The sequence below is a fragment of the Heterocephalus glaber genome, unplaced genomic scaffold, assembly GCF_053883595.1.
Source record: "Heterocephalus glaber isolate CG9 unplaced genomic scaffold, H.glaber_assembly_v1.0 deba00001758, whole genome shotgun sequence".
Lineage (NCBI taxonomy): Eukaryota > Metazoa > Chordata > Mammalia > Rodentia > Bathyergidae > Heterocephalus > Heterocephalus glaber.
The window spans coordinates 269,072-294,910 of NW_028258455.1; the positions used below are offsets into that span (position 1 = coordinate 269,072).

Consider the following 25,839-nt stretch of genomic DNA (forward strand, 5'->3'; position numbering starts at 1 on the left):
CCAGAAATAAACAGTTGCTATGGAAGATAATTTTTCTACCCAGAGAAAGATACTGGAGTTGAACTTCAAATTTGTCTTCTCCTTGCACTTCCTTTCATTCAAAGGTTGTTTACTTTGATTTCTGGTGCTATCACTATTACTGGCTTCTTCTAAACAGTATGGTCTAAAGGTATTGCTTAGAGTGGTTGATTCAACCCAACATGTTAATGAGCAACCTGACCGATTACTAAGAAAAGCAAAGTGCATTCATATATTTAGAAGATACAAACTCCTTTGAAGTTGTTAATCTCAAGTTTTGGTTTCTTATCTGACGACTCAGCTCTGTCCTATCCATGAGAGATCAACACTGCTTCACACTTGCCCTTTATTCAGCTTTCAAGAGCTGCTAAAGAGCAGGAAGTTCTAGCCTACTTTCTCTGTGTGCACGTACACCCCATGCCTCGTACCACCAAATCACAGTCTGCCTTCTTTTATACCTTGACCAAAAACATGATTTAATTTCTTCTTTTTTCCATTACCAGTCTTCCCAACTTAGCTTTTCAGATCAAAGCCAGTTTAAAGATCATACCAAATTTACTACAGATTTGAAGAACAGTTGGGACTGATACCTTAATTCCATAGTTCGCACACATTTGTGAAGAGACTTAGTACACATAGTCAGTAAAAGGAAGATCGTTTTTTCCCAAGAGTAAAAACCTGTAATGTATAATTTGAAATGTTGTTTGCTCTTTAGTAAATACTTTGGGTCTCCTTTAATATACTGTCTTGTTCTTGTATAAATTTGAAGTAGAACCAGTGATTTATATAAGTTCAGAAAGCTGTTTATAAATAAAAAAGAATGCTTAATGAAAGTTTAGTGCTACCTTGTGGAAAAGGCATCACTTTGGTGTTTTTAAGTGTTCAGTGGCTGGGATTGAGGTGTGATTAATTGCTGTATGCTTTATTTTATACAAGGTAATTCCTGTGAAAATTAGAGGCTTTTTACTTCTCATACTGGCTTTAGGGGAGTTTCCTACCTGAAACCAGCCTATACATTTGAAACATGTTAATTTATACCCTTTGAGGGCTTGCTTTCTGTTCAAGACACACAGTTAAGCAGTATAGTGTTCCCTGTTAGTATTTCTGATCAGTATTTTACTTCTGTGTTTCATGTACATCTCTAGGATCTGGCCTTCAGTTTTGCTAGTTCTAGTAGTTAACTCCATTTTATACCCTAGAGCTGTCAAGTGCTACAATATCTGCCACTTTCCACATCTTCCATACTTTCTCCTATTGCCTTATATCCTCAGTGTTCGATTTAATTCTTTCCTTGTTAAGCTGTTTCTCTCTACCAGGTCACAATGGAATTAGATATGGTCATACTGGCCCTTCAATCAGTAGGTATTTAGTTCAGGGAAGTGCTTTTTCTGCAGAGGAAATTCTAATGTTTTAAAAACATTTTGGTGAGATTATCCAAAACAAATATAAAATTGTGTGACCTCCCCCTCCAATCAAATATATTAGAGAAAAAAGTACATAGTAGCAAAAAGCTAAAATTTTTATTAAGCAGATTGAATGAAAGTGTGGTAGCATTGTTTTTTATTTATGATTTTTTGGTGTGTGAAGTAGTGAATCAGTTGAGGAGGGTGTTTGTACATAAAAATAGTTTCAGTGTACAAAAATGCTTTTATGAGGTCAAGTTCAGTTACAGTACAGTGAAATTCAAGAAACTATATAAATTCTTTTTTGCTTGAAATAGAGTGCTGAGAAATACAGTTTGTGTTTTGGATTAGGTAGTTTTGCTAAAAGATATTTGTGGAGTTTTTGTTTTTTCTGTTTCTAGTTTAATGTAATGAGTACATTAATTTGTGACTTTAACATTTTCCTTGTATGTATTTATTTTTGTGATTCTGGAGATGAAACCCAAGGCCTCCCATGTGCTAATAATATAATAAGCACATGCTCCTACTAGTCATTCTCACAGCCCCCTGTGTGATCTTTTATGTATTCAAAAAACTCCAGACGCACCAAACTAATCTTTCAAATAAAGTTTTTGTTTTGTTTTGTTTGGTACTGGGGATCAAACTCAGGACCTTGTGCTTGCAAGGCAGGTGCGATGCCACTGAGCTAAATCCCTGACCCAAATAATGTTTGTTTTTGTAGTTGAAAGAGAGTTTTAGGAAATAATTCCTCAAGGTTCCTGAATTTTTCTTTATCAGTAGAATAAATCCCCCCTTGATAGTCAGTTGTGTACTTTATGCCCTGATTCCTTTATCAATTTTTTGAGGAAGAACTTAAGAGTGAAGGCATTGTCATGCTTCTTATGTCATGGGTAACTCTTGGGACCTACTGTTTGTATCTTGGAATATCTTCAGTTATTAGGGTTGGTTCAGATCCGTATTTTAGGTCTAGGAAGGAGTAGGAAGCAAAGAGAAGCAAAATGATTTATAACCAAAACAAGTGCCGCACTCCCGTCAGTCTAGGAAAGTGAAAATATTCATAAGAAATTTGAAAATAGGCTTGATTTATTCTCTACTTTCTCACACACCCCAAGACTGCCAACAAATTTGAGGTTGAAATTATTAATGAAATAATTGGAACAATTTATTCTTATTTAACCAATTCATTTTATAGTTTGAAAGCTCTAATACTTTTTAGTGTGCTATACAACTAAGTTGTCTTTTAAATGTATCACCTTTTAAATAAATAAAGATGTAATACGTAGAAGACTTGATTAGTATCCAGGAGATTTCGGGCTTCATTGGAGTGTTGCTGTTAACTTGTAAGTGAGTCTAACAATTTTTTTGTTTTTTTATTTTTTATGTTTCTTCTTCAGTGTGAGGGAGTTGGGCTTGACCAAGGGATCACTGAGACTTCCTGCTCTGAAGTTTTCTGAATCTGCAGTTAGTTGTTGGTGTGTCCACTGGCAGAAATCTGTGGTCTTGGAATTGGCTTTAAATGGGAAGGATGAATTAAAGAGAAACATAAATTAGACTTCAAAGTTGAAAGACTATGATAGTAGACAAAGTTATTTCTTGGAGTCCTGTGAAGAGGAGGCTCAATGAGAGTAAACACAAAGGTGTAGAATATTTTAGCATCAAAGCCCCAATGCTTTCCATGAGAAATTATTCAAGGTATTATAGGAATGATTTTTTGCTCACTAGGCAAAATTTTAAAAGCAGTATTAAAGCTTTTCAACTTGGAGATTAATATTCAGGATCACATTTTTATGGTTTATTTTATTCTTTATATATTATTTTATTCTCAATAGATAAAACTCATTTTCAGGAGTTAGAATTTCAAATTTGAGCATCCTCTTGCTGTTACTTTTTTTTGTTTTTTTTTTTGCCATTACTTTCTATATGTAGGGTATACAAAGTCTATATACCCTGGATTTTAAAAAGAAATAAGATAGGTATATAGTTTGTAGTCGTGATGCTAGGTGTCTGGTCTGGATCAAAGTGAGATATATTCAGTCTTTTTTGAGTAGCATTTATATGGCTAGGCTTATTTAATTATATTTCCTAGTAATGAGCAGTTTTCATGCTCTTCCCAGAGTCTTCCATGTCCATTAGCATTTCCTCACCACCCACGTGAGTAGTGTTTCTTTTCCTGTGGCTGTCACCAGCCACATGAGTAATGTTTCTTTTTCTGTGGCTGTCCTTATCACTTAGTAGGATGGACACATCTTCACAGCATTTCTAGTCATCAATCCCCTCTGGTTGTCAAGTTTGGTCTTCATTTACTTGTCAATTTTTGAGCTTATAACAAAGATCATGAATAGTAATAAAAGATACTGATTGAGCGTACTATGCTAGACACCAGGGAATTACAGTTTATTTATCTCATTTCCTATATTATAATTAGTTGTATAATCATCTGTAATCTGAAAGTCAAGTTACACTGTACTCATCCCCATCATGAAGGACTTCTTTTTCTCTTCTCATGTTATTCTGTGAGAAAGATTCTTACTATGGTAAAAGGAATTATTTAAGTTTTCTGATATTATCCTTTTACCTTTCCTAATGATTCAGTAGATTAATGAAGTTGGTATGGCTTTTACTTCTGATAGTAGAGTACTTAGAGTGCTACCTCAAGAGGTAACCCACTAAGTGATCTTTGTTTCATTTTTTATATTTCTTTTTTTTTTTGGTATGGGGGGATCAAACTCAGGACCTTGCGCTTGCGAGGCAGGTGGTGGCACCACTGAGCTAAATCCCCGGCCCTCATTTTTTATATTTCTTAAGGTTGACAGTGTCTGATAATTCTAAAGGGTCCAATTCCTTTTTTGGTATATCAATATCACATTTTTAATTTTTATTTTAAATTTTATTTATATAGATATTTTATATATTTTTGTTTGTTTGTTTGGGTTTTTAAATTTTTTTATTTTTTGAAGTACTGGAGATTGAACCCAAGGCTCCTGTATTGAGCTGCATCCCCTAGCTTTTTTATTTTTTATTTTGAGACAGGGCCTTCCTGTGACACTTAAGTTTCCTGGGTTGGGCTAGAACTTGGAATTCTCTTGCCTGCATCAGTCTCCCAGTGTGCTGGGATTACAGGCATGCGCCAGCATGCCTGACTACAGCAGTCAATTTCAATATGTAGTTTCCTCAATGTTGCAAAAAGATTGTGGTAGTATTGTTGCAAGGTCTTTCTGTGATTGGTTCCTTTAGACCGATTGAATTATTTTATGCTCTAGAAGCTACAGTGCCATTATCTCACCTGGTTGTGAACCTTTTGTTGAAGGCACATGTCTGAAAGCAGGTGTTTACTATCTATGTTAAAGCTAACACTATTGACTTCCTGTATCTTAAAGTAGGTAATGATAGAGGTCTCTTCAACATTAACTCATGCGTCTTCCTCAAAACTAGCATATGGAAGAAATAGTTTCTTTACTAACCACAGACAGTGATCCATCCTGGCAAGTTACATGTGGTGCATGGTAGTTGATTGGGAAAGACTGTGTGTTACTTACTTCAAACATGTGCTTCCTAGATATCATGGGTAGATTTTAGTTTTCTAAAACTATGTGGGTGTAGAGTCTGTTCTAATACTCTAAAGCTGAAGTTTAGTAATCATACTTTGAAAGCTTTATTAAACTATATGTATTATCAAATTAAGTTATAATATTTGGAATTTATCATATTAAAACTTAAATTTGGTTTTTTTTTGAGACAGGTCTCACTATGTAGTTTAGGCTGGCCTTGACCTTACTATGTAGCCCAGGATAGCCTCAAACTCAAGATGATCCTCCCACCTCAGCCTCCCAAGTGCTGGCATACCATCATACCTGGCCTAAACTGTATTTTATACAGTGCTCCTAAATTCCTAGAAACCTTATCTCCTCAATAGTTGTCTAGCTACATCCTCAGGACTCTTATTTATTAGGTAGTATTTTAGCAATAGTAATAATAGCTCAAGGCATTTACAGAGTCCACCAAAAAATATACACCCTTCGGTTTGCCATAGTAATAAATGTCTGGAAGCTAATGACTTTGAGCACCTCTTTTAATTGTAGAGGCCAAAGGTAACTTGCATTAATTTCAGGATGTCTCAATAAATGTAATATTAAAATATTTATACAAGTTACTCTTTTCCTGATGTGTACCTTTTTTTGGCTGACCCAGTATATTGCCATTATGATAGTCTAACTTCTTGAATTTCTAGATACTTCACATTGTAACTTACTTGAATTTTTAGTCATAAATTAATAACATTTGTCATAATCTATTGCTTCAGTCATCCTCTTAAATATAAATCCAAATTTTATCTGTAAGTAGTATACTTGCAAGTTACTATTCCAAACTTTTGAAAGTCACCTATTTATAGGAGCAACAAGGAATTTAATTTAGAATTAACTGTAACCAATGAGAATTGTTTAAGGAAAAGGAAAGAAGAGTTAAATTACATTCTGAGAATAAAGGCCATTTCTTAAGTTTTGTAATCTTTAATTAGTGAGCTATAAAATATCACAGGAGTATACCATGCATATTTTGTTTTTAGTAAGTTGTGGTGCTCACAAATAGAGTTGAATTATATTTCTTTTGTTCTTTAAACAAAACAAGCATATTGGTTCTTTTGGGGGGGGGGGGCGGGTACCAGAGATCGAACTTGGGACCGTGCGCTTGTGAGGCAGGCACTAGAACTACTGAGCTAAATCCCTGGCCCTTATTGGTCTTAAGTAGCAAACTACCATAAAAGATGTTTGAGAATATAGACCTTTGTTTTTAGAGATAGATATAATTAACATCTTCCAAGTTTAAAATTTTTACCTATTAGTATATCCTGTTAAGTAAGGATAGCATCTCTCCAGCCTCCCCCCAAAAAATTGTTTCTCAGTGAATGGCAGTAAAACTTTCTATGTTCTCTACTTTTCTTTCTTTCTTTCTTTCTTTCTTTCTTTCTTATTTTTTGGTGCTGGAGATCGAACTTGGGACCTTGCATTTTCAAGGCAGCCACTGGAACCACTGAGCTAAGTCCCTGGCCCATGTTCTCTACATTTCAAATCAAGTTCTGTGATTGCTGAAAAAAATGTAGACTAACTTAAGGTTTTATCCTAGTCACCGCCATACACACATACACACTGAGGATCGAACTCAGGACTTTGCTCCTGCGAGGCAGGCACAGCACCACTAAACTACATTCCTGTCCCTGGTTTTGTCATTTTGAGACAGGGTCTTGCTAAGTAGTTCAGGCTGGCCTGGAACTCTCAGTGAACTTCCTACCTCAGTCACCCGAGTACTGGGATTACAGGTGTGTGCCACCATGCTCAGTTTATTCTACTTATTTTTAAAATGAAAAAATTTACAAGGATTTATGCATTATTAACACATTCCACTGTAAGATATTAGCAGATCTTACACTCCAGGAAGCTGTGCCACACCATTACTCCTTGGTGTCATTTCTTTTCCAGATGTCTGTAAGCATGTACTTAGATGATTTTGAAGGGTAGTGACTTTTCTTTTCTCTGTTTAGATGTATAAAAGTTTATTTTTTGACTAACTTTTAGGGATTCATTTTGGGTTTCTATTTGAGGAGGCAAATCCATTACTTTCCTCTTCACCTATGGTATATAACTTAATTCATAAAATGTGGCCTTGGCAACATATGAAAAACTGATCTATGTCTTAGGAAAAGGACAGATTACAGTGTTCCTTTTCATGGACCCTTGTGGCCCCTTGTATTTACAAGAACTGTTGGTGCTAAATCCATAACTTTTGTGTTATGGTACAGCACTAAAGACTTAAAGGAAAGCACTTAATGAAAGTTAAAGATAGTTAACAGTGTTCATAGTGGCAAAATCTGATTATTTTACAGTCTTTCCATTTCATTGCTCAATATGTAACAAAAGCTTATCTGTAAAAACAGTTTACAAAAGTGAAAACTGCAGAGAAAAGCTTCATAGGACAAAGAAGAGTATAAGGAATTAGTCTAGACCAACAGTTTTTGGTTTTTTTGGATGGTTGGTTTGTTTTTGAGATAGGGTCTTGCTATGTAGTTCAGGCTGGCCTTACACTCACAATGCAGCCCTGGCTGGCCTCAAACCTCAAACTCAAGGTAATCCTTCTGCCTCAGCTTCCCAAGTGCAGGGATTACAGGTGTCTGCCACCACACCTGACTTTTAGAATAACAGTTTTGTAATTGTTACATTGCATATTTTTGCTGATACATACCATACCATACCATTCTGAATTTGCCCGCTTCAGGCGTAGAACTTGGCATTCAGTCTCCATCCAAGTTGTAGTTAGCACTGGGGATTGAGACGTGTTGTAGTTCATTTTCTTTTACTGGTAACACAATTCCACAGATTGTATACATTGTAAAGAGGTTTATTTCAGTGTATGAATCATAGGAATGGGCACTGCACAGGGTAATGGCCATCTTGCTGCAAGTTCCATGATGGCTCAGGCGTCACTGGTGAGAAACAGTAAGCACACGAGACATAGCCTGAAGATGCGTTAACGTAACCCATTCACCCATTCATGAAGATCTACTCCTGATCACTCCTGAAGCTTCTGTCTAGTCCCACATCCTAACATCTTAGGATGGGGTTAAATTTCAGTGTGAGTTTTGGAGGGGACAAGAGCAGCTTTCTCTTGCAAACTTTTCTCAGAGTTTTATAGTTAAAATTTGGTTGTCATGTTGAGAAGGCTGAAATTGGCAGGCAATGGATCAGGTCTGGCTACAGCACTGATAATTTTGTAGAAGGTGGTGGGTTGAACACAGCCACTAGCAGCTTCATCTACAGCACCACCACAGTGACAGCAAAGACAGCTTTAAAAGTTTAAGTCAGTGCGTTGTGACCTGTGCTGTTCAAGTGTCTTGAACTAATGACCACACTGTGAATTACGCAGTGTGGTTTTTTTCAGGATTACAGCCTTTTGTTAGCATTGTCTTTTTTTTTTTTTTTTGGTACTGGGGATCGAACTTGGATCCTTGAGCTTGCAAGGCAGGTTGGCGGAACCACTGAGCTGAATCCCCTGCCCTGTTACCATTGTCTTTAAAGGTCCACATGCGAAATTTGTATAAGGATCTTAAAAACATGATTCTGAGAATATTTCTTTAAAAAACAAATAGCATAGATCCAAAAATGAGAAACAAATGAGAAGGGAAGGGAAATAGCAACAAAATTTTATAATCTGGGAAAAGGGTAGATGTGTGATAACTGAATAACTGAAATGTTAGCTTGAAAGGCAGTCAACCCAATTTATGCTGCAGAACCTTCAAAATGTTTCTGAAACAGAAAAAGATATTAGTGCAAGAACTGGTAAAATTGCAGTAAAGTTTGTAGTATAATATTGCCAATTGTCTGATTCTGGTAATAGTACTTTTGCTTAGAAAAGGGCATAGTGCATTTCTTTGTAATGATGTTTACAGTCTTTCTGTAAGTCTAAAATTATTTAAATTATTTAAGAAATGAATAGCTTTTAAAAAGTTAATATTGACAACATGCCAGACTTATATCCTTTGTGATTATTGAAACAAGATGAAAATTCTAGTTAATACCAAAGAAGTGTGAATACATAGTACTTTAAAATTATTTTAATGGTTACATGAGCAAAAATGTTTCTTTTAAGGAATTTGCCTAGGCCAAAAGGAAAAACATAAAAATAACAACTGAAGTTCATTCTTTGGGAAAGTTCCCAGCCAAATCAATCTGTTACTAACCTCATTGTCAGTAAGTCCCCACTACCAGTGTCTAATTGGCTACTTAATATCTTATTCTTAACTATGAGTAGATAGTCATAGTAAGGAAAAGCATTTATTTGAAAGATGTAGATAAAAATGTATAAAAGCAACTTAGAGGAAGACAGATATACAAAACCAACACCACCATCCCCCCAAAGAAAAACTTGATAGTTTTGGAAAAATGAGAGTACTCATTGAATTCCTTAAATGAGAATAAGACATACTTAAAAGAATGTTCATGGAGCTGTTTATTAAAATATCATTATAAGGAAGATAAAATTCAGGTATTAATCAGGAGGGAGTGCAAAAAATAAAAGTAACTTATGCATGGTAGGAGAGAAAAGATAGAAGGTTAAATAAACAGGTCTGTGAAAAGAGAAAATGAGAGGTAAAAATCAGCAATGAAATTATTTAAGAAAAAATTTTAAAACTACAGAATATGCATTCCCAGGTTGAGTATCCATCACAATGAGTAAAAGTGGATCTATATCAAGAAAGATTATCATGAAGTTTCAAATCATTTGTGTTAGAGAAAAGATTTTGTAAGTTTTCAGAGTGAGTGAAAAATTTATATAAAAGATATGGAATAAAAATGTTAGATTTCTCAGCAACAATACTTTTAAGACACTGAGGGAAATGATACCCAATGTAATTCTTTGCCTAGTCAAATTATCAGTGGAGTTTAAAAATAAAATATGGCAATTTCTGGATGGTCAATCTCAAACTAATTTGTTCCTCATGCATCATTTTTAGGAAATGAGTAGAGTTTATACTCAAGAAATTAAATCAGGAGAGATAGATAACAAATCAGGAAACTAAGATGAGAGAAAAAGGAGATACTTAGATCACAGTTTTGTCATCATTCTGGAGCAGCTCTTTCGAGTGTGGCAACCAGTAACTTATGTAGCAATGCAGAAAAGAAGAAACAATCATGATATGCTACCTGGCTCAGTTATCAAAAGCATTTATATAGTCATAATGTGAAAACCAAAAACTAATCTAACTGAAATTACAAATTCCATTTTGGTGGGGTTGAGGCAGTATGTTTATAGTGGAGTTGAGATTGGGGTCTGTGAATGTATGTAAGAGTTAAATTTTTTTCTTCCATATTAGGAAGTCAGTTGATTAGGCCTCAAATGAAAAAATCAAGATGTAGTAAATTGTTTAGAAATATGAAAGTAATACTAAAAAGATCAGTTAAATGGTTTCAAAGCATTTGTTTCTGAGGGTGTGGAAAGTGTGTTGAATATAGAGATCGAGGAGATGGTCATAGGATTGCTTTTTTCTCAACAAGTCTTCTAAGACTATTGTACCCTACCAGTGTACACCTTTCATTGCAGCAAAAAGTGAACATTTAAAAAAATGGGACTGTACCCAGAGTGAAATCATTGTCTACTCCAAATTAGCTGAATTTCATCTTTAGGGGGTCCATACGGATCAGGGCTGTCTGTTAAAAGGGCTGTGCTGACTGGAAAACTAATAAAAGTCTTACAGGCTTGTTAAAAATAAAAGCCACTGGTTATTCAGTGGAAGTTCTATAACTTTTTTCCCTGTGTCAGATAATATTAATACATAAATTTGTGTAAACAGATACCACATTTAATGTAAATAAGCGGCAGAAAACAAAATTGAGAGTACTAGCATTAGTTGCTGTTTTGAAAAGTACCCATTTTATTTTGGCTACGACTGTGAACCATCTTGATCCACTCTGAAAACCTGTAATTGAGGGATACACAGTCTAGTCAACAACTACTGTAAGTTGGGTTCACTCACCAAAGGGATTTATGGAGCTATGGATTTAGCTCAGTGGCGCCATGCCTACCTTGCAAGTTCAAGGTCCTGAGTTCAATCCCTTCTACCAAAAAAAAAAATTCTGCCTAACAAAGGGATTTATGACTAGTACTGAGGTATTTTTGGTTATTATAACCTCCATGTGAAATAATGTACATACAGTAGAACTGTTTCTCTTACTTGGGAGTCTCAACTTCCTGTGTTTTTGAACACATCATTTCCTGCTTACTAAAATCCTTTTAAGATTATTTGAATGAATAGCAAACACTGTTACAGAGTGGTAAGGATTGATAGTATAGCTAAACACAAAATGTAGCTGAAGTTTGTGTTGAAGGATCAAGGTTATATGTTCAAGACTTAAGTGGCCAGGTATAATCCTTTCCCTGGGAAAATGAGCAAAGGCCAGACTATTCTGTAACTAGAGAGATATGTTCTTGGAATGAAATAGGTTCTTTGTTCAGGTAAATGTTTAACTATGTAAAAAAGCACATGGCTTCCAGTAAGCATTCTGTTTATTGGGGGAATAGGGATGACTCAGTGGAGTCACAAAGATAGACAACTGGTCATTAGTTCAGCCCTCAGAGTACCAAAATCCAGTGGATAAGACAAAAAAGAAATGTAGTCAGTCAACACCTAAGCATAATTCAGGTTGATAAGTAATATATTTCAGGGATCAGCACTTTTATCATTGAGGAGTAGGCAGTTAATTTTGCTTAGAGGAAGGTGTCACTGAGAAAGTGCTATTTTAAAAGTGTCTTTGGAAAGTAAGTAGTTAATAATTAGAGAAACAAGAAAGGGAAAGAACAGTCTTCGTAAACATGTAAAGAAAGGCACAGAAACATGGAAGTTCAGGGTGTATTTGGACTATACCCTGCGTGAGCTGGTGGGACTAAAATGTAAAAGTGAAGACAAAGTGAAGGTCTTTAATTGTCAAGCTGCAATGTTTGGCATCTTTTTAGCCAAAAAGCTATCAAAGAGATTTATGTAGCAGTAACATGATTAAATATTTTAAGAACATAATTTTTGCAGCATTGGATAATGGGTAGGAAAATTGTCTTTTAAAAAAATTTTTTAAACATTTTTGTTTTTATTTATATATGTTTGTAGTACCTGATGATTGTATTCCTCTTGAGGAGTTGGTATATTTGCATAACATATCTTAATTCTTTTCTTTTCATCCTCTTCCCCTCTTCTTCCTCCCCACTCCTTCCACCTCGTGGTCTGCTTCCCTTTTCCAAAGATCTGTCTCCCTATTTTCTAGTACCTGTCTTTTATTTTGTACTTTATTTATATTTTGGGTTTGTCATATAAGAGAAATCATGTGATATTTAAGCTTTTATGTCTGATTTATTTCACTTAACATTATGGTCTCAAGGTGCATCCATTTTCCTACACATGACTCAAGTTTGTCCTTCTTTATGACAGAGTTGTACTCCATTGTGTGTAAAGATCACATTTTGTTTATCCATTCATCTGTTGATGGGCATATAGGCTGTTTGAAGATTTCATTATTATGAATTGTGCTGGTGTAAATATGGGTATGCATATATCACTGTAATCTGCTGTCTTTAACTCTCGGCAAGATACCTAGATGGGGAATAGCGGGGTCAAATGGAATTTCTGTTTTTAGTGTTTTGAAGACTCTCCATCCTTATTTCCATGTATTTATACTAGTTTACATTCCCACCAACAATGTAGAAGGGTTCCCTTTTCCCACAGTTTTGCCAGCTTTGTTATTTTATTTCATGATGGCCATTCTTCTGGAGTAAGGTGGAATCTTAGTGTTGATTTAATGTATATTTCTTTTTTTTTTTTCTGGTGCTGAGGATCGAACTCCGGATCTTGTGTTTGTGAGGCAGGCGTGGTACCACTGAGCTAAATTCCCGGCGTAATGTACATTTTTTTTATTGGCTATTTGTACTTCTTCTGAGAAGTATCTATTTCAGTTGCGCCCCCCTTTTTGGGGGGGGTTCCGGGGAGCGAACTCAGGTCCTTGCCCTTGCGAGGCAGGCAGCGGAACCATTGAGCTAAATCCCCGACCCCTCATTTATTGATTCTTGATGTTCTTTCTTGTGCCATTGGGGTTCTATCCAGAAAGTCCTTACCTCTGCCTGTATGTTCAATAGTTTTACCTATTTTATCTTCCAGCAGACTAAATGTTTTTGTTTTAACATTTAATTTTTTGATCCATTTTGATTGTAGTTTAGTACATGGTGAAAGATGTGGGTCTAGATTCAGTCTTCTTCAAGTGGACAGCCGGTTTTCCCAGCATCATTTGTTAAAGAGGCTGTCTTTCATCCAACGTGTTTTTGGCCCCTTATTAAAGATCAGATGGGTGAATTGTTCCTGGGGTTGTTTCTGTATCCTCCCTCTGTTCTGTTCCATTGATTCACAGGTCTGTTTTTGTGCCAATACTATGCTGTTTTTATCATTGTGGCTTTGTAATACAACTTTAAGTCCAGGATTGGAACCCTCCTGTTTTGTTCTTGTTACCCAGGATTACTTTTGCTATTTTGGGTCTCTTACTCCATATGAATTTTAGGATTGTTTTCTGTAGTTCAGTAAGGAATGCTATGGTGTTTTGATTGGGATTGCGTTGTATCTGTACATCAGATTTATTTATTTGTTTGTTTGTTTGTTTGGTACCAGGAATCGAACTTAGGACCTTGTGTTTGCCAGGCAGCCATGGTGCCACTGAGCTAAATTCCCAGCCCTACCTCAGTTTTAGAAGTATGGCCATTTTGATACTAATTCTGCCTATCCAAGAACAGGACCTGTCTTTCTATTTTCTGATACCTTCCTCGATCTTCTTTTCCAGAATATTATAATTTTCATCATAGACATCTTTTACTTCCTTGGTTAGGTTAATTCTCAAGTATTTAATTTTTATTGATATTTTTAATGTTACTGTTTTGTTTTTTTTTCTTTTTTTTTCTTTTTTGTTACCAGGGATTGAACTCGGGTCCTTGTGCTTGCATGGCAGGCAGCGGAACCACTGAGCTAAATCCCCAGCCCAGTGTTACTGTTTTTGTAATTTCTTTCTTAATGAGTTCATTATTGATGTACAGGAATGCTATTTATTTTTGTGTGTTGATATTTTTCTTTGCTTTTTTTTTTGAGTCAGGTTCTCACTGTGTATTCCAGGCTGGCCTTGACTCACTTATAGCCCAGGTTGGCCTTGAACATGCTGCAATCTCCTGCCTCAGCCTCCTGATCACTGGGATTACATGTATGTGCCACAATATCCAACTTGTGTGTTGATTTTGTTTCCTGCTAAATTGCTGAATTTGATTATTCATTCTGGGAGATTTTTGGGTCTCTTGTGTAGAGAAGCATGTCATCTGCAAATGATGATTATTTGACTTCTTCCTTTCCTAAACATATCCCTCTTATTTCTTTCTTTTGCCTAATTGTTCTGATTAATGTTTCATAGGTAATATATTGAACATGAGTAACAAGAGTGGACATATTTGTCTTGTTCCTGATTTTAGAGTGAAAGCTTTCAGCTTTTCCATTTAATATGATGTTAGTGGTAAGTTTGTCATAAATGGCTTTTTTCAGATTGAGATAAGGTCCTTTGATACCTATTTTCTTTACGGTTTTTACCATGAACGAATTTGTCAAAGGCTTTTTTGGCATCTGTTGTGATGATCATGTGGTTTTTGTCCTTCCTTCTGTTTATGTGATGTAATACATTTATGGATTTGTATATTTTAAACCATTCCAAGTAGAGATGAAGCGTACTTGGTCATGATGTGTGATCTTTTTGATGATCTTTTGCATTTTATTTGCCAGTATCTTGTTGAGGATTTTTGCATCTGTGTTCAGTTTAAAGAGCTTGGCCTGTAATTCTGTTTTTTGGTTGGGTCCTTTTCTGGTTTTGGAATCAGTGTTAATGCTGTCTTCCAGGAATTACTATGGGAGTACTCCTTCCCTTTCAATTTGATTAAAGAACGTGAGGAGTATTGGCACTAGATCTTCCTGAAGCTCAAGTGAATTGTAGAATTCAGTGGTAGATTCATTGGGTCCTAGGCTTTACGTAGTTGATAGGCTTTTTAATTACTGCTTCAATTTCATTGCCTCTTATTGGATTATTTAGGATTTTTGTGTCTTCTTGGTTCAGTTTTGGTCATTCCTATTTATCTAGAAATTTGTTCATTTCTTCTGAATGCTCCAATTTATTGGAATACAGATTTTCAAAGTAGTTACTAATAATCTTCTGGGTTTCAGCAGTGTTTATGATTTCACCTTTTTCATTTCTAAAGTAAAATTGTCTTTTGAAGTAATAGGAGTTATTAAAGGAGCTATTTTAGTAGTCCATTTGAGAAAAAGACCCAAACTAGGAAAGTAGCAGTAGGAATAGAGAAACACACACAAGGGAGATTTTCCAGTAGGCAGAGTGTAATGACTTTATTGCCCATTTGTAGAGAGGCAGGGAAAGAGCCAGAGATACATCTGGGTAGTTTGGCTCCTGTGCCTCGCTATTGGTAAGAGGCTGTCGACTAAGACTTCGATATAAAGGGAGGAATAGATTTGATAATTCTGAGTTCAGCTTAGCCTCAGAAAGTTCAATATTCCCACAGGACATCTAACTGGTCATATGTAGTTAGAAATATCTTAGAGGACATGGGGGAACTGTGCATATTTATGTGGTGCCCAAGTCAATGTAATTTTTCAGAGTGGAGATTATTTAAAGTGAGTGTGCATTTGTGAATATTGATGTGAGGCTATAAATGACTGAAAACAGCCAAACATACACTGGAAGGGAGTCTGCCAGCTAAGAGTACTCACCTAGGACTTGAAAGTTCATTTCTAAAAGTTGAAAGGAGTTGTTAATATGCTGGGAGATAAGATAAAGAGGAAAGTTAGCTGAGGCTGATAGTGGTCCACCAAACACTTGTGCTTCTTTTTCACTATTGAAGTCATTGGCCAGCAGCTGCCAGGGTCAGGGATTATGGTTTGTAGTCACTGTTACATCCACATCTACATAGGTCTGTGTGACTAGTTCTTCCCAAAGTAATGAAAGAAATGTGTGTGACTCCTGAATAAGGTGATTTAAGGTGGCCTTCCTTTTCCTCTGTCTGCTGAGTGTAGACAACTTTGGAGGACACAGGACAGGGAAGGTAAGAAGATAAGATAAGAAGGATAGAAGATAAGAAGGAAGCTGGGTTCCTGTGGTGGTCTTTCTCTGTGGTAGCCCACTGACTGGTGTATCCCAGGATTTCCGTCCTTGTTAGCCTGCTTCAACCAGGAGAACACAGGACATGTAACACTGCTTGTGCTAAACCTACGAGGTCGACAGTTTCCATTTTGGTGCTTTCAGCCCAGTCACTGTGTGAGAAATAGAACTGCCTCAAGATCTCAGCCAGGGCCCAGGGGGCAGCTGGTACCTTGTGAGAGGAGATAAAGAGAAAGTGAATTTTTGTTTTAAGTCAGTGTGATTTGGGGTGGTTTATAAGGCAGTAGTAGGTAACTAAAACAGTTAGTGGATGATTTAAGAGCAAAACTATCCACCTTTCAGGAACACCTGCTGGGATTGTTAGTTAAATAGAAATGAAACTTTTATCATGTTAAGCTGTCTTGGTCTGGTTTCTTAGAACAGCTAGCATTACTTTGATTTATAAAGCATGAAGACTGTAATTAGAATTTATTACCTAATGATATGCGATGCCTCTCACCCAAATATAGTCACATTATTTGTTCGGAATTCACTTTATATGTGTCTGTGGAGATGTTCCCACATTAACTCCCTCATGAGGTTAAGGTTTTATGAAGGTGAGGGAAGACATTCCTGGATGGATAAAGAAGAAATGGTGATTCCATGAGAAAAAGCAGCTATTCAGTTACCGAAGAGTTATTTGTGCATGAATTCTGTACATAGATCCTGAATCATATTATTGAAATTTCCTTTTTTGGAGGGGTACTGGGGATCGAACTCGGGTCCTTGTGCTTATATGTTCAGAAGTTATTTTTAGGTGCCATGTTGACAGAAAAGCAGAGAAAGAGGAGCAGGAGAAACAATGAGAGGGAGAAAGAGTAATAAAAATTTTCTAAGTTCTTACAGAACTTAAATTTTAGAGGAGATCGCAATTAACAGACAAGCACTGTCAGGTGCTGTGAACAAAAGTAAAGAAGATGAAAATAGAGTGTATGTGGCGGGGTGGTGATACTATTGTAAGCAGAATGCCTAGGGAAAGCTTCTCTGAACTCAGTGATAAAATAATGATATATATGGTTTCTGAAGAGATTTTGAGGCAAGAACTGAAAAGGCAGATGCCCTGAGGTGGAAACAAGTTTGGGATATTTCAGGCCAGGTAACTAGACCACAAAGAGTGAGTGATAAGACCTTTGAGAGAGGTAGAACCTGTGTCCCAAAAGTTCTCCAGTTCAGAAGAGAATTTGAGTTCTGTTCTGTGGTGATGGGAGACCATGAAGGGTTTTGAGAATGGGGTAGCATCATCTGATTTGCCTTGTAAAAAGGTATGTGGCTGCAGTATTGGGGTGCAGAAGGATGACGGGGTTAAGAGTTACGCTGGCTAAGACGCTGTTGTGGAAGCCCTGGTAAGACTTGACGGTGGATTGGGCAAGGGAGGAGGCAGGCCCAGTGGTGGGTGCCACTGTTACAGCTGTGGAGTTTCTAAAGGATTTTACATGGCCTGAAGGAAAACAGTCAAGGATGAGTTGTGGGCTTTTTGCTCTCAGTATATACAGATTTACTGAGAAATTGGTATACAAGGGGAGGAATTAGTTTTGGGGTTGACTGCAAAATCTGATTATGAATGGTTCATTGGAGTTACATGCATAAATTGCTATTTTTATTTACATTTTAACATTTTTGAGGTATTTATATATCTAATCATTCATCCATTTAAAGTGTATGATTTGTTTTAAGATGTTCTCAGAAGTGCAACTGTCACCATAATCAATTTTAGGTAATTTTCATTATCCCAAAAAGAAGCTCAGTATTCATCAGCAGTCATCCCACATGTACTGCCCTTACCAGGCTCACAGCCCTTGGCAACTACTAAATACTGAATAGTTGTATAAATAGATTCATAAAATATGCAGTTTGTTGTGTCTTGCTTCTTTTACTTTGCATATTCTTTTACCTTTGCATATTTTCAATTCTCATCTATATTACAGCATGTATAAGACAACTATATTATCTTTATCAGTTGATGGACTCATGGATTGTTTCTGCTTTTTGGCTATTTTCAATAATGCTGCTGTGAACATTTGTGTACAAGTGTGTACATTGTGAATATATGTTCATTTTTCTTGGAGTATATACCTCGTAATGGAATTGCTGGTCATATCGTAACTCTGTGTTTGAGGAACTGCCACTGTTTTCCAAATCAGCTGTGGCATATTAACATTCTTAGCCAGCCCTATGTTACATCCATTGCAGTTTCTCTACATCTTGGCCAACATCTGTTGTTATCTGTCTTATTGATTATGGCCAACCTAGTGGTGTGTGAGAGGGCATGTCATTGTCATTCTGTCCTGCATTTCCAAAAGAGTTACAGATGTTGAGCATCTTTTCATGTCCTTATTGGCCATTGTATATCTTTAGAAAAATGGTTATTCAAATCATATGCCCATTTTTAATTGGGTTACGTAGGGTTACGGGAAAACTTTTTTCCAGCTTTATTGTGTTACAGCTGACATACACAAAACTGCTCCATTTAAAATTTACAGTTTGTTGTGTTTTGACATATATGTATGGCTGTGAAACCATCACCACAATGAAGATAGTGAACATATGTTATCTTCAAGGTTCTTTTTGCTCCATTATAATCTCTATTCTTCCCTAACCCTGTTTACCTCCAAGCACATACTTATCTGCTGATAGATTAGAATTTTTTTTCTAGAATTTTATATGAATATGGTCACACAGTATGTATGTACTCTCTTTTTAAAAAGTATACAAATAAGTGGTTTTTAGTATATTCACATAGCTTGTATAACCATCACCACTATCTGATTTTGGAACATTGTCATCACTTCAGGAAAAACCCTCATCCATTAGCAGTCATTCTTCATCTCCCTTCCCCCATAACCCTTGCAAACTACCAATCTGTTTTCAGTCTGGTTATTTTTCTTTCTTCTGTCTCCTTTTTTTTGAGTTGTAGGAGTTCTTAGGGAATTTTGAGTAAAAGTCCCTTGTCTAATACATAATTTGAAAATGTTTTCCCCATTCCATGGGCTTGATCCCATTTTGTTTTCTTGACTGCCTAATAAAAGGCAATTAAGTCTTCTACCTTTGTTTTCTTCTAAGAGTTTTGTAGTTTTAACTCTTACATGTAGGTTTATGATCTAGTTCAGTTAAAGTTGTGTGTGGTTCAAAGGAGCCCAACATCATTCTTTTGAATATGTGAATATTTAGTTGTCCTGGCACCATTCATATTTTTCCCCATAAGTTATCTTTGGTGCCTCTGTCATCACTTGATCATAAATATGAGCGTTTTATTTCTGGACTCTCAGCTCTGTTCCATTGATCCTTATATCTATTCTCTTGCACTGTTTCGATTACTGTAGTTTTGTAATTTGAAATTAGGAAGTATGAGTCTTCAACATTGTTCTTTGCCAAGATTGTTTTGGCTGTTCAGAATTCTTTCCATGTGCATGATTTTAGAATCGGCTTGTCAGCTTGCCAATTTTTGCAAAAATGTCTAGCTGGGAATTTCAATCTGTAGGTCAGTTTGGGAAATATTGACATTTTAACAATCTTAAGACTTCAGAGCCATGAATTTAGGGTGTTTTAAAGTTTCTTTTAACACTGTTTATTGTTTTGAGTAGATAAGATTTACATTTAAATTTATTCCTAACCAATATATTAAAAGCGGAGTTGTTTCTTAATTTCATTTTTTGATTATTCATTGCTGACAATGAATACAAATGATTTTTGTATACTATTTTGGTATCCTTTAACTTTGTCAAACTTCTTTGTTCTAGTGGTTTAGAGAATTCCTTAAAGGTTTAGTATATATAAAATAATGTCATCTGCACATGTACTTTTGCTTTTTGCTTCCTCATCTGAATGCCATTTATTCCTTTTTCTTGGCCATTTACCCTCACTAGACCCTTCAGTGCAATACTGAATAGAAGTGGTGCAAGTAAACATCTTTTTCTAGTTTCTTATTTGGGCAGAAATACCCGTTTTTCTCTCTATTAACTATAAAGTTACTGTGGGGATTTTGGGTGTTGTGATTTGTCAGATGCCTTTACTTGGCTATTGAGATGATCATGTAGCTTTTGTTTTAGTTACATTTGTGTAAACTCTTCCACTCTTGATCTTGGAGTAAGTGTCATACAGAGGTTGAAGGTAGAAATTAGTGGCCATTAGGATTTGGATAAATGGCACAAGTCTTGGGACTGGCTAAAGAGAACAAGGCCAAAGATGTGACTTTGAGGAATATAAATACCATGGCTACCATGTGCAGTGCTAAGTTTAATTTGATTTAATAAATATAATGAAAACTTCACATAGTGCAGCAGGCTGTGGCTTTGCTTTACTAGGTAATAGTGCTGCTGTTTGCAGCTGTTGATGTGTCTTAAGAATCTTTGGTAACATAGGAAGTTTTTCTGCCCTTTATTTCATTACATTTGTATAAGAATTGATTCCTGGAGAATTAAGGTATAGGCGAAGGAAGAGGGCCAGTGTGGTGCTTTTAAATAAACATGTATGTGGCAGGTAAATAGTAAAAGAACTTTAAACTTCCTAAATACTTTGTTCCATCAACCAGCTATTTTAATGTTACTCTTAAAAGCTAGAATTTACCCTTTTCAATCTAGAAGGAATGTTTTTGTAAAATCAAAAAATGAATAAAACTTGTGGGAAAGTTCCTTCACATAATTACAGTAGTATTCTTTTGTAAGGAACTTGAAGCATGCACAATAGTTAACAACAATAAATCTTCAGACTTTGTGTTGAGAACTAGATCTTGATTGTGCTTTCCTTTCTCATTTATTCTTGCTTTCTACTTCAAACTTTGCTAACAAAATATCATCTCAATTTCGTGATCAGTACTACAGTCACTAGGAGAAAACCCTGATTTCAAGGCATTAAAAACTGGTCACATTAGCTTGTTGGTAAGACTACTTACTAGATTCAAACAAAAAACTTAGACCTTTAGAAACAGCCTAACTACATGCCAGCAGCTAGGATCTGTGTATAACAATGTGTATTGCCTGTTCTAAATTTAAATTAATTGATAATCTTGGAGACTTATAAAAAGCTACTGAAATTCTCCAATTAAATCACAAGCTACAGACAATTCATATTATTTGGTTGAACTGAAGAAAAGTCTTATTGTCATGGTCAACTCCTGAAATGATTGGTAAGTCAGCTTGTGAGATGTTATCTGATATTTTGTTTCTTATTTGAACTCCCTTTTTAGAATTGTCCAAAGTCATGAATAATCTGATTAAAAATAATAGATTATTTTATTTGAGGCAAAAAAAGAGGAGAGTATTGGTTGATAACTGAATTCTAAAAATAATGGAAAGCTGAAAACTATTTTAAGATACATTAGAGAAGTTAAGACATCTATTTGGATGATCAGAACTCAAATTATTTTTCTTTAATTCATTTTTAACATGAAAAGTTCATTAAAAATTGGGTAAAATAATTTTAAGCAGTAGATTAATCTTACCAGAGCACAAGGCTGGCCAAAACTATAAGGCAGCCTGCTTTGGAATATTTACATGATAAGAAATTAAACTTTGCAGGAGAACTTAAACCATCCTAGTAAAGTGATCCTAGCACATAGAGGCTAAAAGTAAAACAGAAACCAGAAAAGAACAAATTCTTTTCAGTATGTTCTCGTATAGATGAAAACATAATGCAGGTTGTCAGTGGAAAGGGTCTTGGGTAAGGATGTGCAGGATCTGTGTGTTCACAGCACCGTCCAGGAGGAGATGGAGGTTTGAGAGTGGAATCTGGCTTGGCCAGTGTTCCCTAGGCCGTTGCCTCTGGTGGCCTCCGCCCATGCCCCAGCAGCTCACAGTTGGGGTCACTTGTAAGTGGAACTCATTTTTGTGGGTTTCAGTTGACAATTTCAGGTTTGCATTCTCAGGGGTGATGGGTCTTTTTGGTAGGCATTGGTTGGGGCAGAGGCCCAGGATTTCTTCTCCCCAGAGTCTGTCCTGTGTGATCACCCATCCCCGTACCTGGTCCCATGAGTCACTCTTATTCACTGTTCTCTTTGGGTTTGTAAACAGCCCCAAACTTTTGCATGTTTCGTTGTTGTTTTTATTTTAGTAGGTTTTTGTTGTTGTTGTTCGTTTTTTGTGACAGTCTAGCATAGTTCAGGCTGGCCTGAACTCACTATGTAGCACAGGCAGAACTTGTGGCAATCTCCTGCCTCAGCCTCCCGAGTGCTGGGATTACAGGCAAGCACCACCATGCCTGGCTATTTTAATAGGTTTTTTTTGTATTGGGGATTGAACTCGGAATCTTGCACTTGTGAGGCAGGCGGCAGCACCACTGAGCTAAATTCCAGCCCTATTTTAATAGTTTTTAATGAAAGTTCTATGTTCTTTATTTCTACATCTTCTCAATTGTTTCTTTTATTTGCGTTTTTCTTTTCCTTCTTGGTGAGATTTGGCTCTGTTCCAGGATCTTTTTGAGGTCATTGTCCTGTTTGCCCTGTGGTAACAACCCACATAGGCAGTTGTGCCATTGGCCTTTCTCGCTGCACTTATTTAGTTTAGACGATGCACTTCTTCCTGTAAACCTGGACTGTTTGCCAGTCTGTTGACCTTAATAGCATGTTCACACAACCTTAACACATCCTGTTGGATGGGCAGAGTTCAAACATTGTACTTCTGTCTCAGCTCTTTGCAAAAGGGTGAAGACAACAAACAGTCTTCCTGCAGATGCGGAAAGGTGCATTGAGATGTCTTTTCCGTTCTTTCTTCAGTCAGAAGTCACAAAGGGATTGAAATTCATGTTGGCTGCTGCTGCTTCAAGGACAACAGGCTTAAAAGGCAGATGATCAGAGCCATACCACTGGGGAGACAGATTTAGACACAGTTTCTCCTAACCTTAAATACATAGACGTGTTTAGAAATACCTCTACCACAAAATGTCTGCTGACCGAACCATTTCTAAGACAAATATTTCTGATTAGTCCTAATATAGGCCTTAAAATTTTGGAGCATGAATTCACTTCTTTACCACCATCAAGTAGATTAAAATGAAGGTGAGCATGGTGGCTCCTACCTGTAATCCTAACACTTAGAAGGCTGAGGCAGGTTCCAGGTTAGCGTAGACTACCAAGTAAGACTGTCAGAGAGAGGGAGGGGGAGGGGGGAGAGAGGGGGAGAGAGGGAGAGGAGAGACCACGAGGGGAGAAGATTGAATGTTGGGGTTGTAAATTTGGAATTAAATACTTCATGTATTAATAAAATCATCAAATGCTCTAAAATTTTGAAATTTTGTTAGTGGTTGAGTTTCAGAATTATGTCTATAGATGGTAATAATATGTATAATATGTAGCCAAGTTTTTTTTTTTTCCCAGAAAATAGAAATGGCTATTTGTCCTATATTAAATAGCACTATTGGCAAACATAAATTACATGGTTCTTATCGCATGTAACACGATAACGTAATAACAGCTGGAAAATGGAATTTATGCATTTCTTTTAACATTCTTCTTGATGTAATAAAAAAGCAAATGATTTTAGAAAGGCAACTGTTAACTTGTTCACTAAATGTATATATATTTTACTCTTGGGTTTTTGTTCTTATTACTGCAGGAAGTATGCGTGCTTCATTTCTTACCCAGAGTTACCAACTGCCAGTTCTTGATACCATGTTTGTAAGAAAGAAATACCGAGGCAAAGATTTTGGACTTCATATGCTGGAAGATTTTGTTGATTCCTTTACAGAAGATGCACTTGGCTTGCGGTACCCTCTGTCTTCTTTCATGTACACAGGTAGGTGGACCAAGGTGAAAATGTTAAGTACATCTCAGTGTCACTTCCAACTTGTTTCTCCAGAATTTTGTAAATGTTTATGTTTCAATATTAAGAAAATTTGGAATTTTGGCCCTTTAGGGCATAATTTTGTGAATGTGCCCTTGTTTCACATACATGCTTTGAGGGGTGTCATAGCCTTTAAAAAGAAACCTAGATATAACTCACATAGGAGCCAAATAGCCTTCATAGTTACTTTTTCAAAGAAAACTGGGGAGAATGATGTCAGCAGAATGGTCAGTTTAGATAATGTGAAAGAGTGGCCTTGTTACCCTTTTAGAACAACCTCTTGAGAGTAAGGTCTCCCATCTTTTTGCATGCCCAGAAATAACTTGCGGCAATTTAAGATACATACACAGGTTTCTGGCCTCATTTGCAGAAGCTCTGGTTCCTAAATTGGAGCCAGTTACCTGCATTTTCAGCATGTGCAGGTCATCTGTGGACCCGATCTTGAAGAAAACCTGCTCTAGATACTGGGCTTCCAGCACCTAGAACATTGATTTATGATCTTACTAACCCTGATGCCATGAATCTGGCCACTGTAAATGAGCTGGCTTTTTTTTCAGGCTGTTAGGCTTTTTACTTTGGGAATAAGATTGTAAGGAGGACAATCACTTCAAGGCTGTTGAAGTGTGTTCTGAAGTTGTAGAAATATTTGACAATATTATGTCATTAGTATACATAATTTAGTGGCATAGAAGTGATCAAGGGGAATTACAATTAAGAGTCCTTTGCTTTTCTAGTTCACACATCTGAGTAGTCACAGTTGTGCCGTTGTAACTGCTAATACCAGAACATTTTCATTACCTAGAAGAAACCTTGTACCAATTAGCAGTCATTCTCCATTGCCCCTCTTTTTCTATCTGGCAGGTACCCATTAAGCTATTTTCTATCTCTCTGGATAGGCTAATTCTGGACACTTCATGTCAATGGGATCATAAGGTTTCAAGATTCATCTATGGTGTAGCGTGAATTAATACTTTATTTCTTTTTATAACTGAAAAATATTGCATTGTATCCATATACTACATTTTATTCCAAAGTTATCACATCATTTTACATTCCCATATGCAGTGTATGAGATTACAGTTTCTCCACATTCTCACCAAGCTTTGTTATGTGCAATTTTTTTTTCTAGTACTGAGGATTGAACCCAGGACTTTCACACTAAGCTAGCCCCCCACCCTCCTTTGAGACAAGGTCTCCCTAAGTCAGTAACATGCTAGACTGGGCTTGAATTTACCTCATTCTCCCAGAGTGCTGGGATTACAGGTGTGTACCACCATGTACAGCTTGTTTTGTGCATTTTTAATTATAGTTATCCTAGTGGATATGAAGTGCCATATAATTTTGATTTTCATTTAATGTTGAACAACTTTTCATGTGTTTTACTGGCCATTTGTGTATTGTTCAGAGCCTTTGACCATTTTTTTCCCCCTTTGGGCTGTCTGAAGTAGCTATTTAAATTAACGACAGCAACAAAATTCTAGACACCCAAAAGATATGAAGAATAAGGTAGCAAATGCTCATTTACCATTCAGCATGCACCATCATGAGAAATGTGATATTGCCAATAGAGCTGAAACCCTGCTGTGCATCCCTATCCAATTAAACTCATTCCTTCCCTTCCTTAAGATAGGTAGTGTCCTCAGTTTGACATTTACTTTTCTCATACATTTCTTAGACTTCTAGTCCATATGTGTATATCCTCTGACAACATATTGTATTGTTTTACATATTTGAAAACTTTATGTAAAAATATGTTCTATAAATTCTTCTGCAGTTTTGCTTTCTTTATTAATCATTATGTTCGTGAGACTCATGAATTCATGAGGTATATTCATTTTTAATGTTTAGTATTCCGCCCCCCCCGCCGTACCAGGGATCGAATTCAGG

The 25,839-nt window shown here is 36.3% G+C and overlaps 1 protein-coding gene across 9 annotated transcripts in view; it reads left to right on the top strand.

Annotated features, from left to right (window-relative positions):
- Positions 1-25,839, top strand: part of LOC147821222 (soluble lamin-associated protein of 75 kDa) — a 59,883-nt gene that overhangs the window by 20,740 nt on the left and 13,304 nt on the right. For 8 of the 9 annotated variants that reach the window (XM_087201235.1, XM_087201241.1, XM_087201237.1 and 5 more), the window contains one exon: positions 23,725-23,904. The exons of the other annotated variant lie outside the window; for it this stretch is intronic. In XM_087201235.1, coding sequence (XP_087057361.1) covers positions 23,725-23,904 — 180 coding nt within the window. The remainder of the gene's footprint in view (positions 1-23,724; positions 23,905-25,839) is intronic. 9 annotated transcript variants of the gene reach the window in all.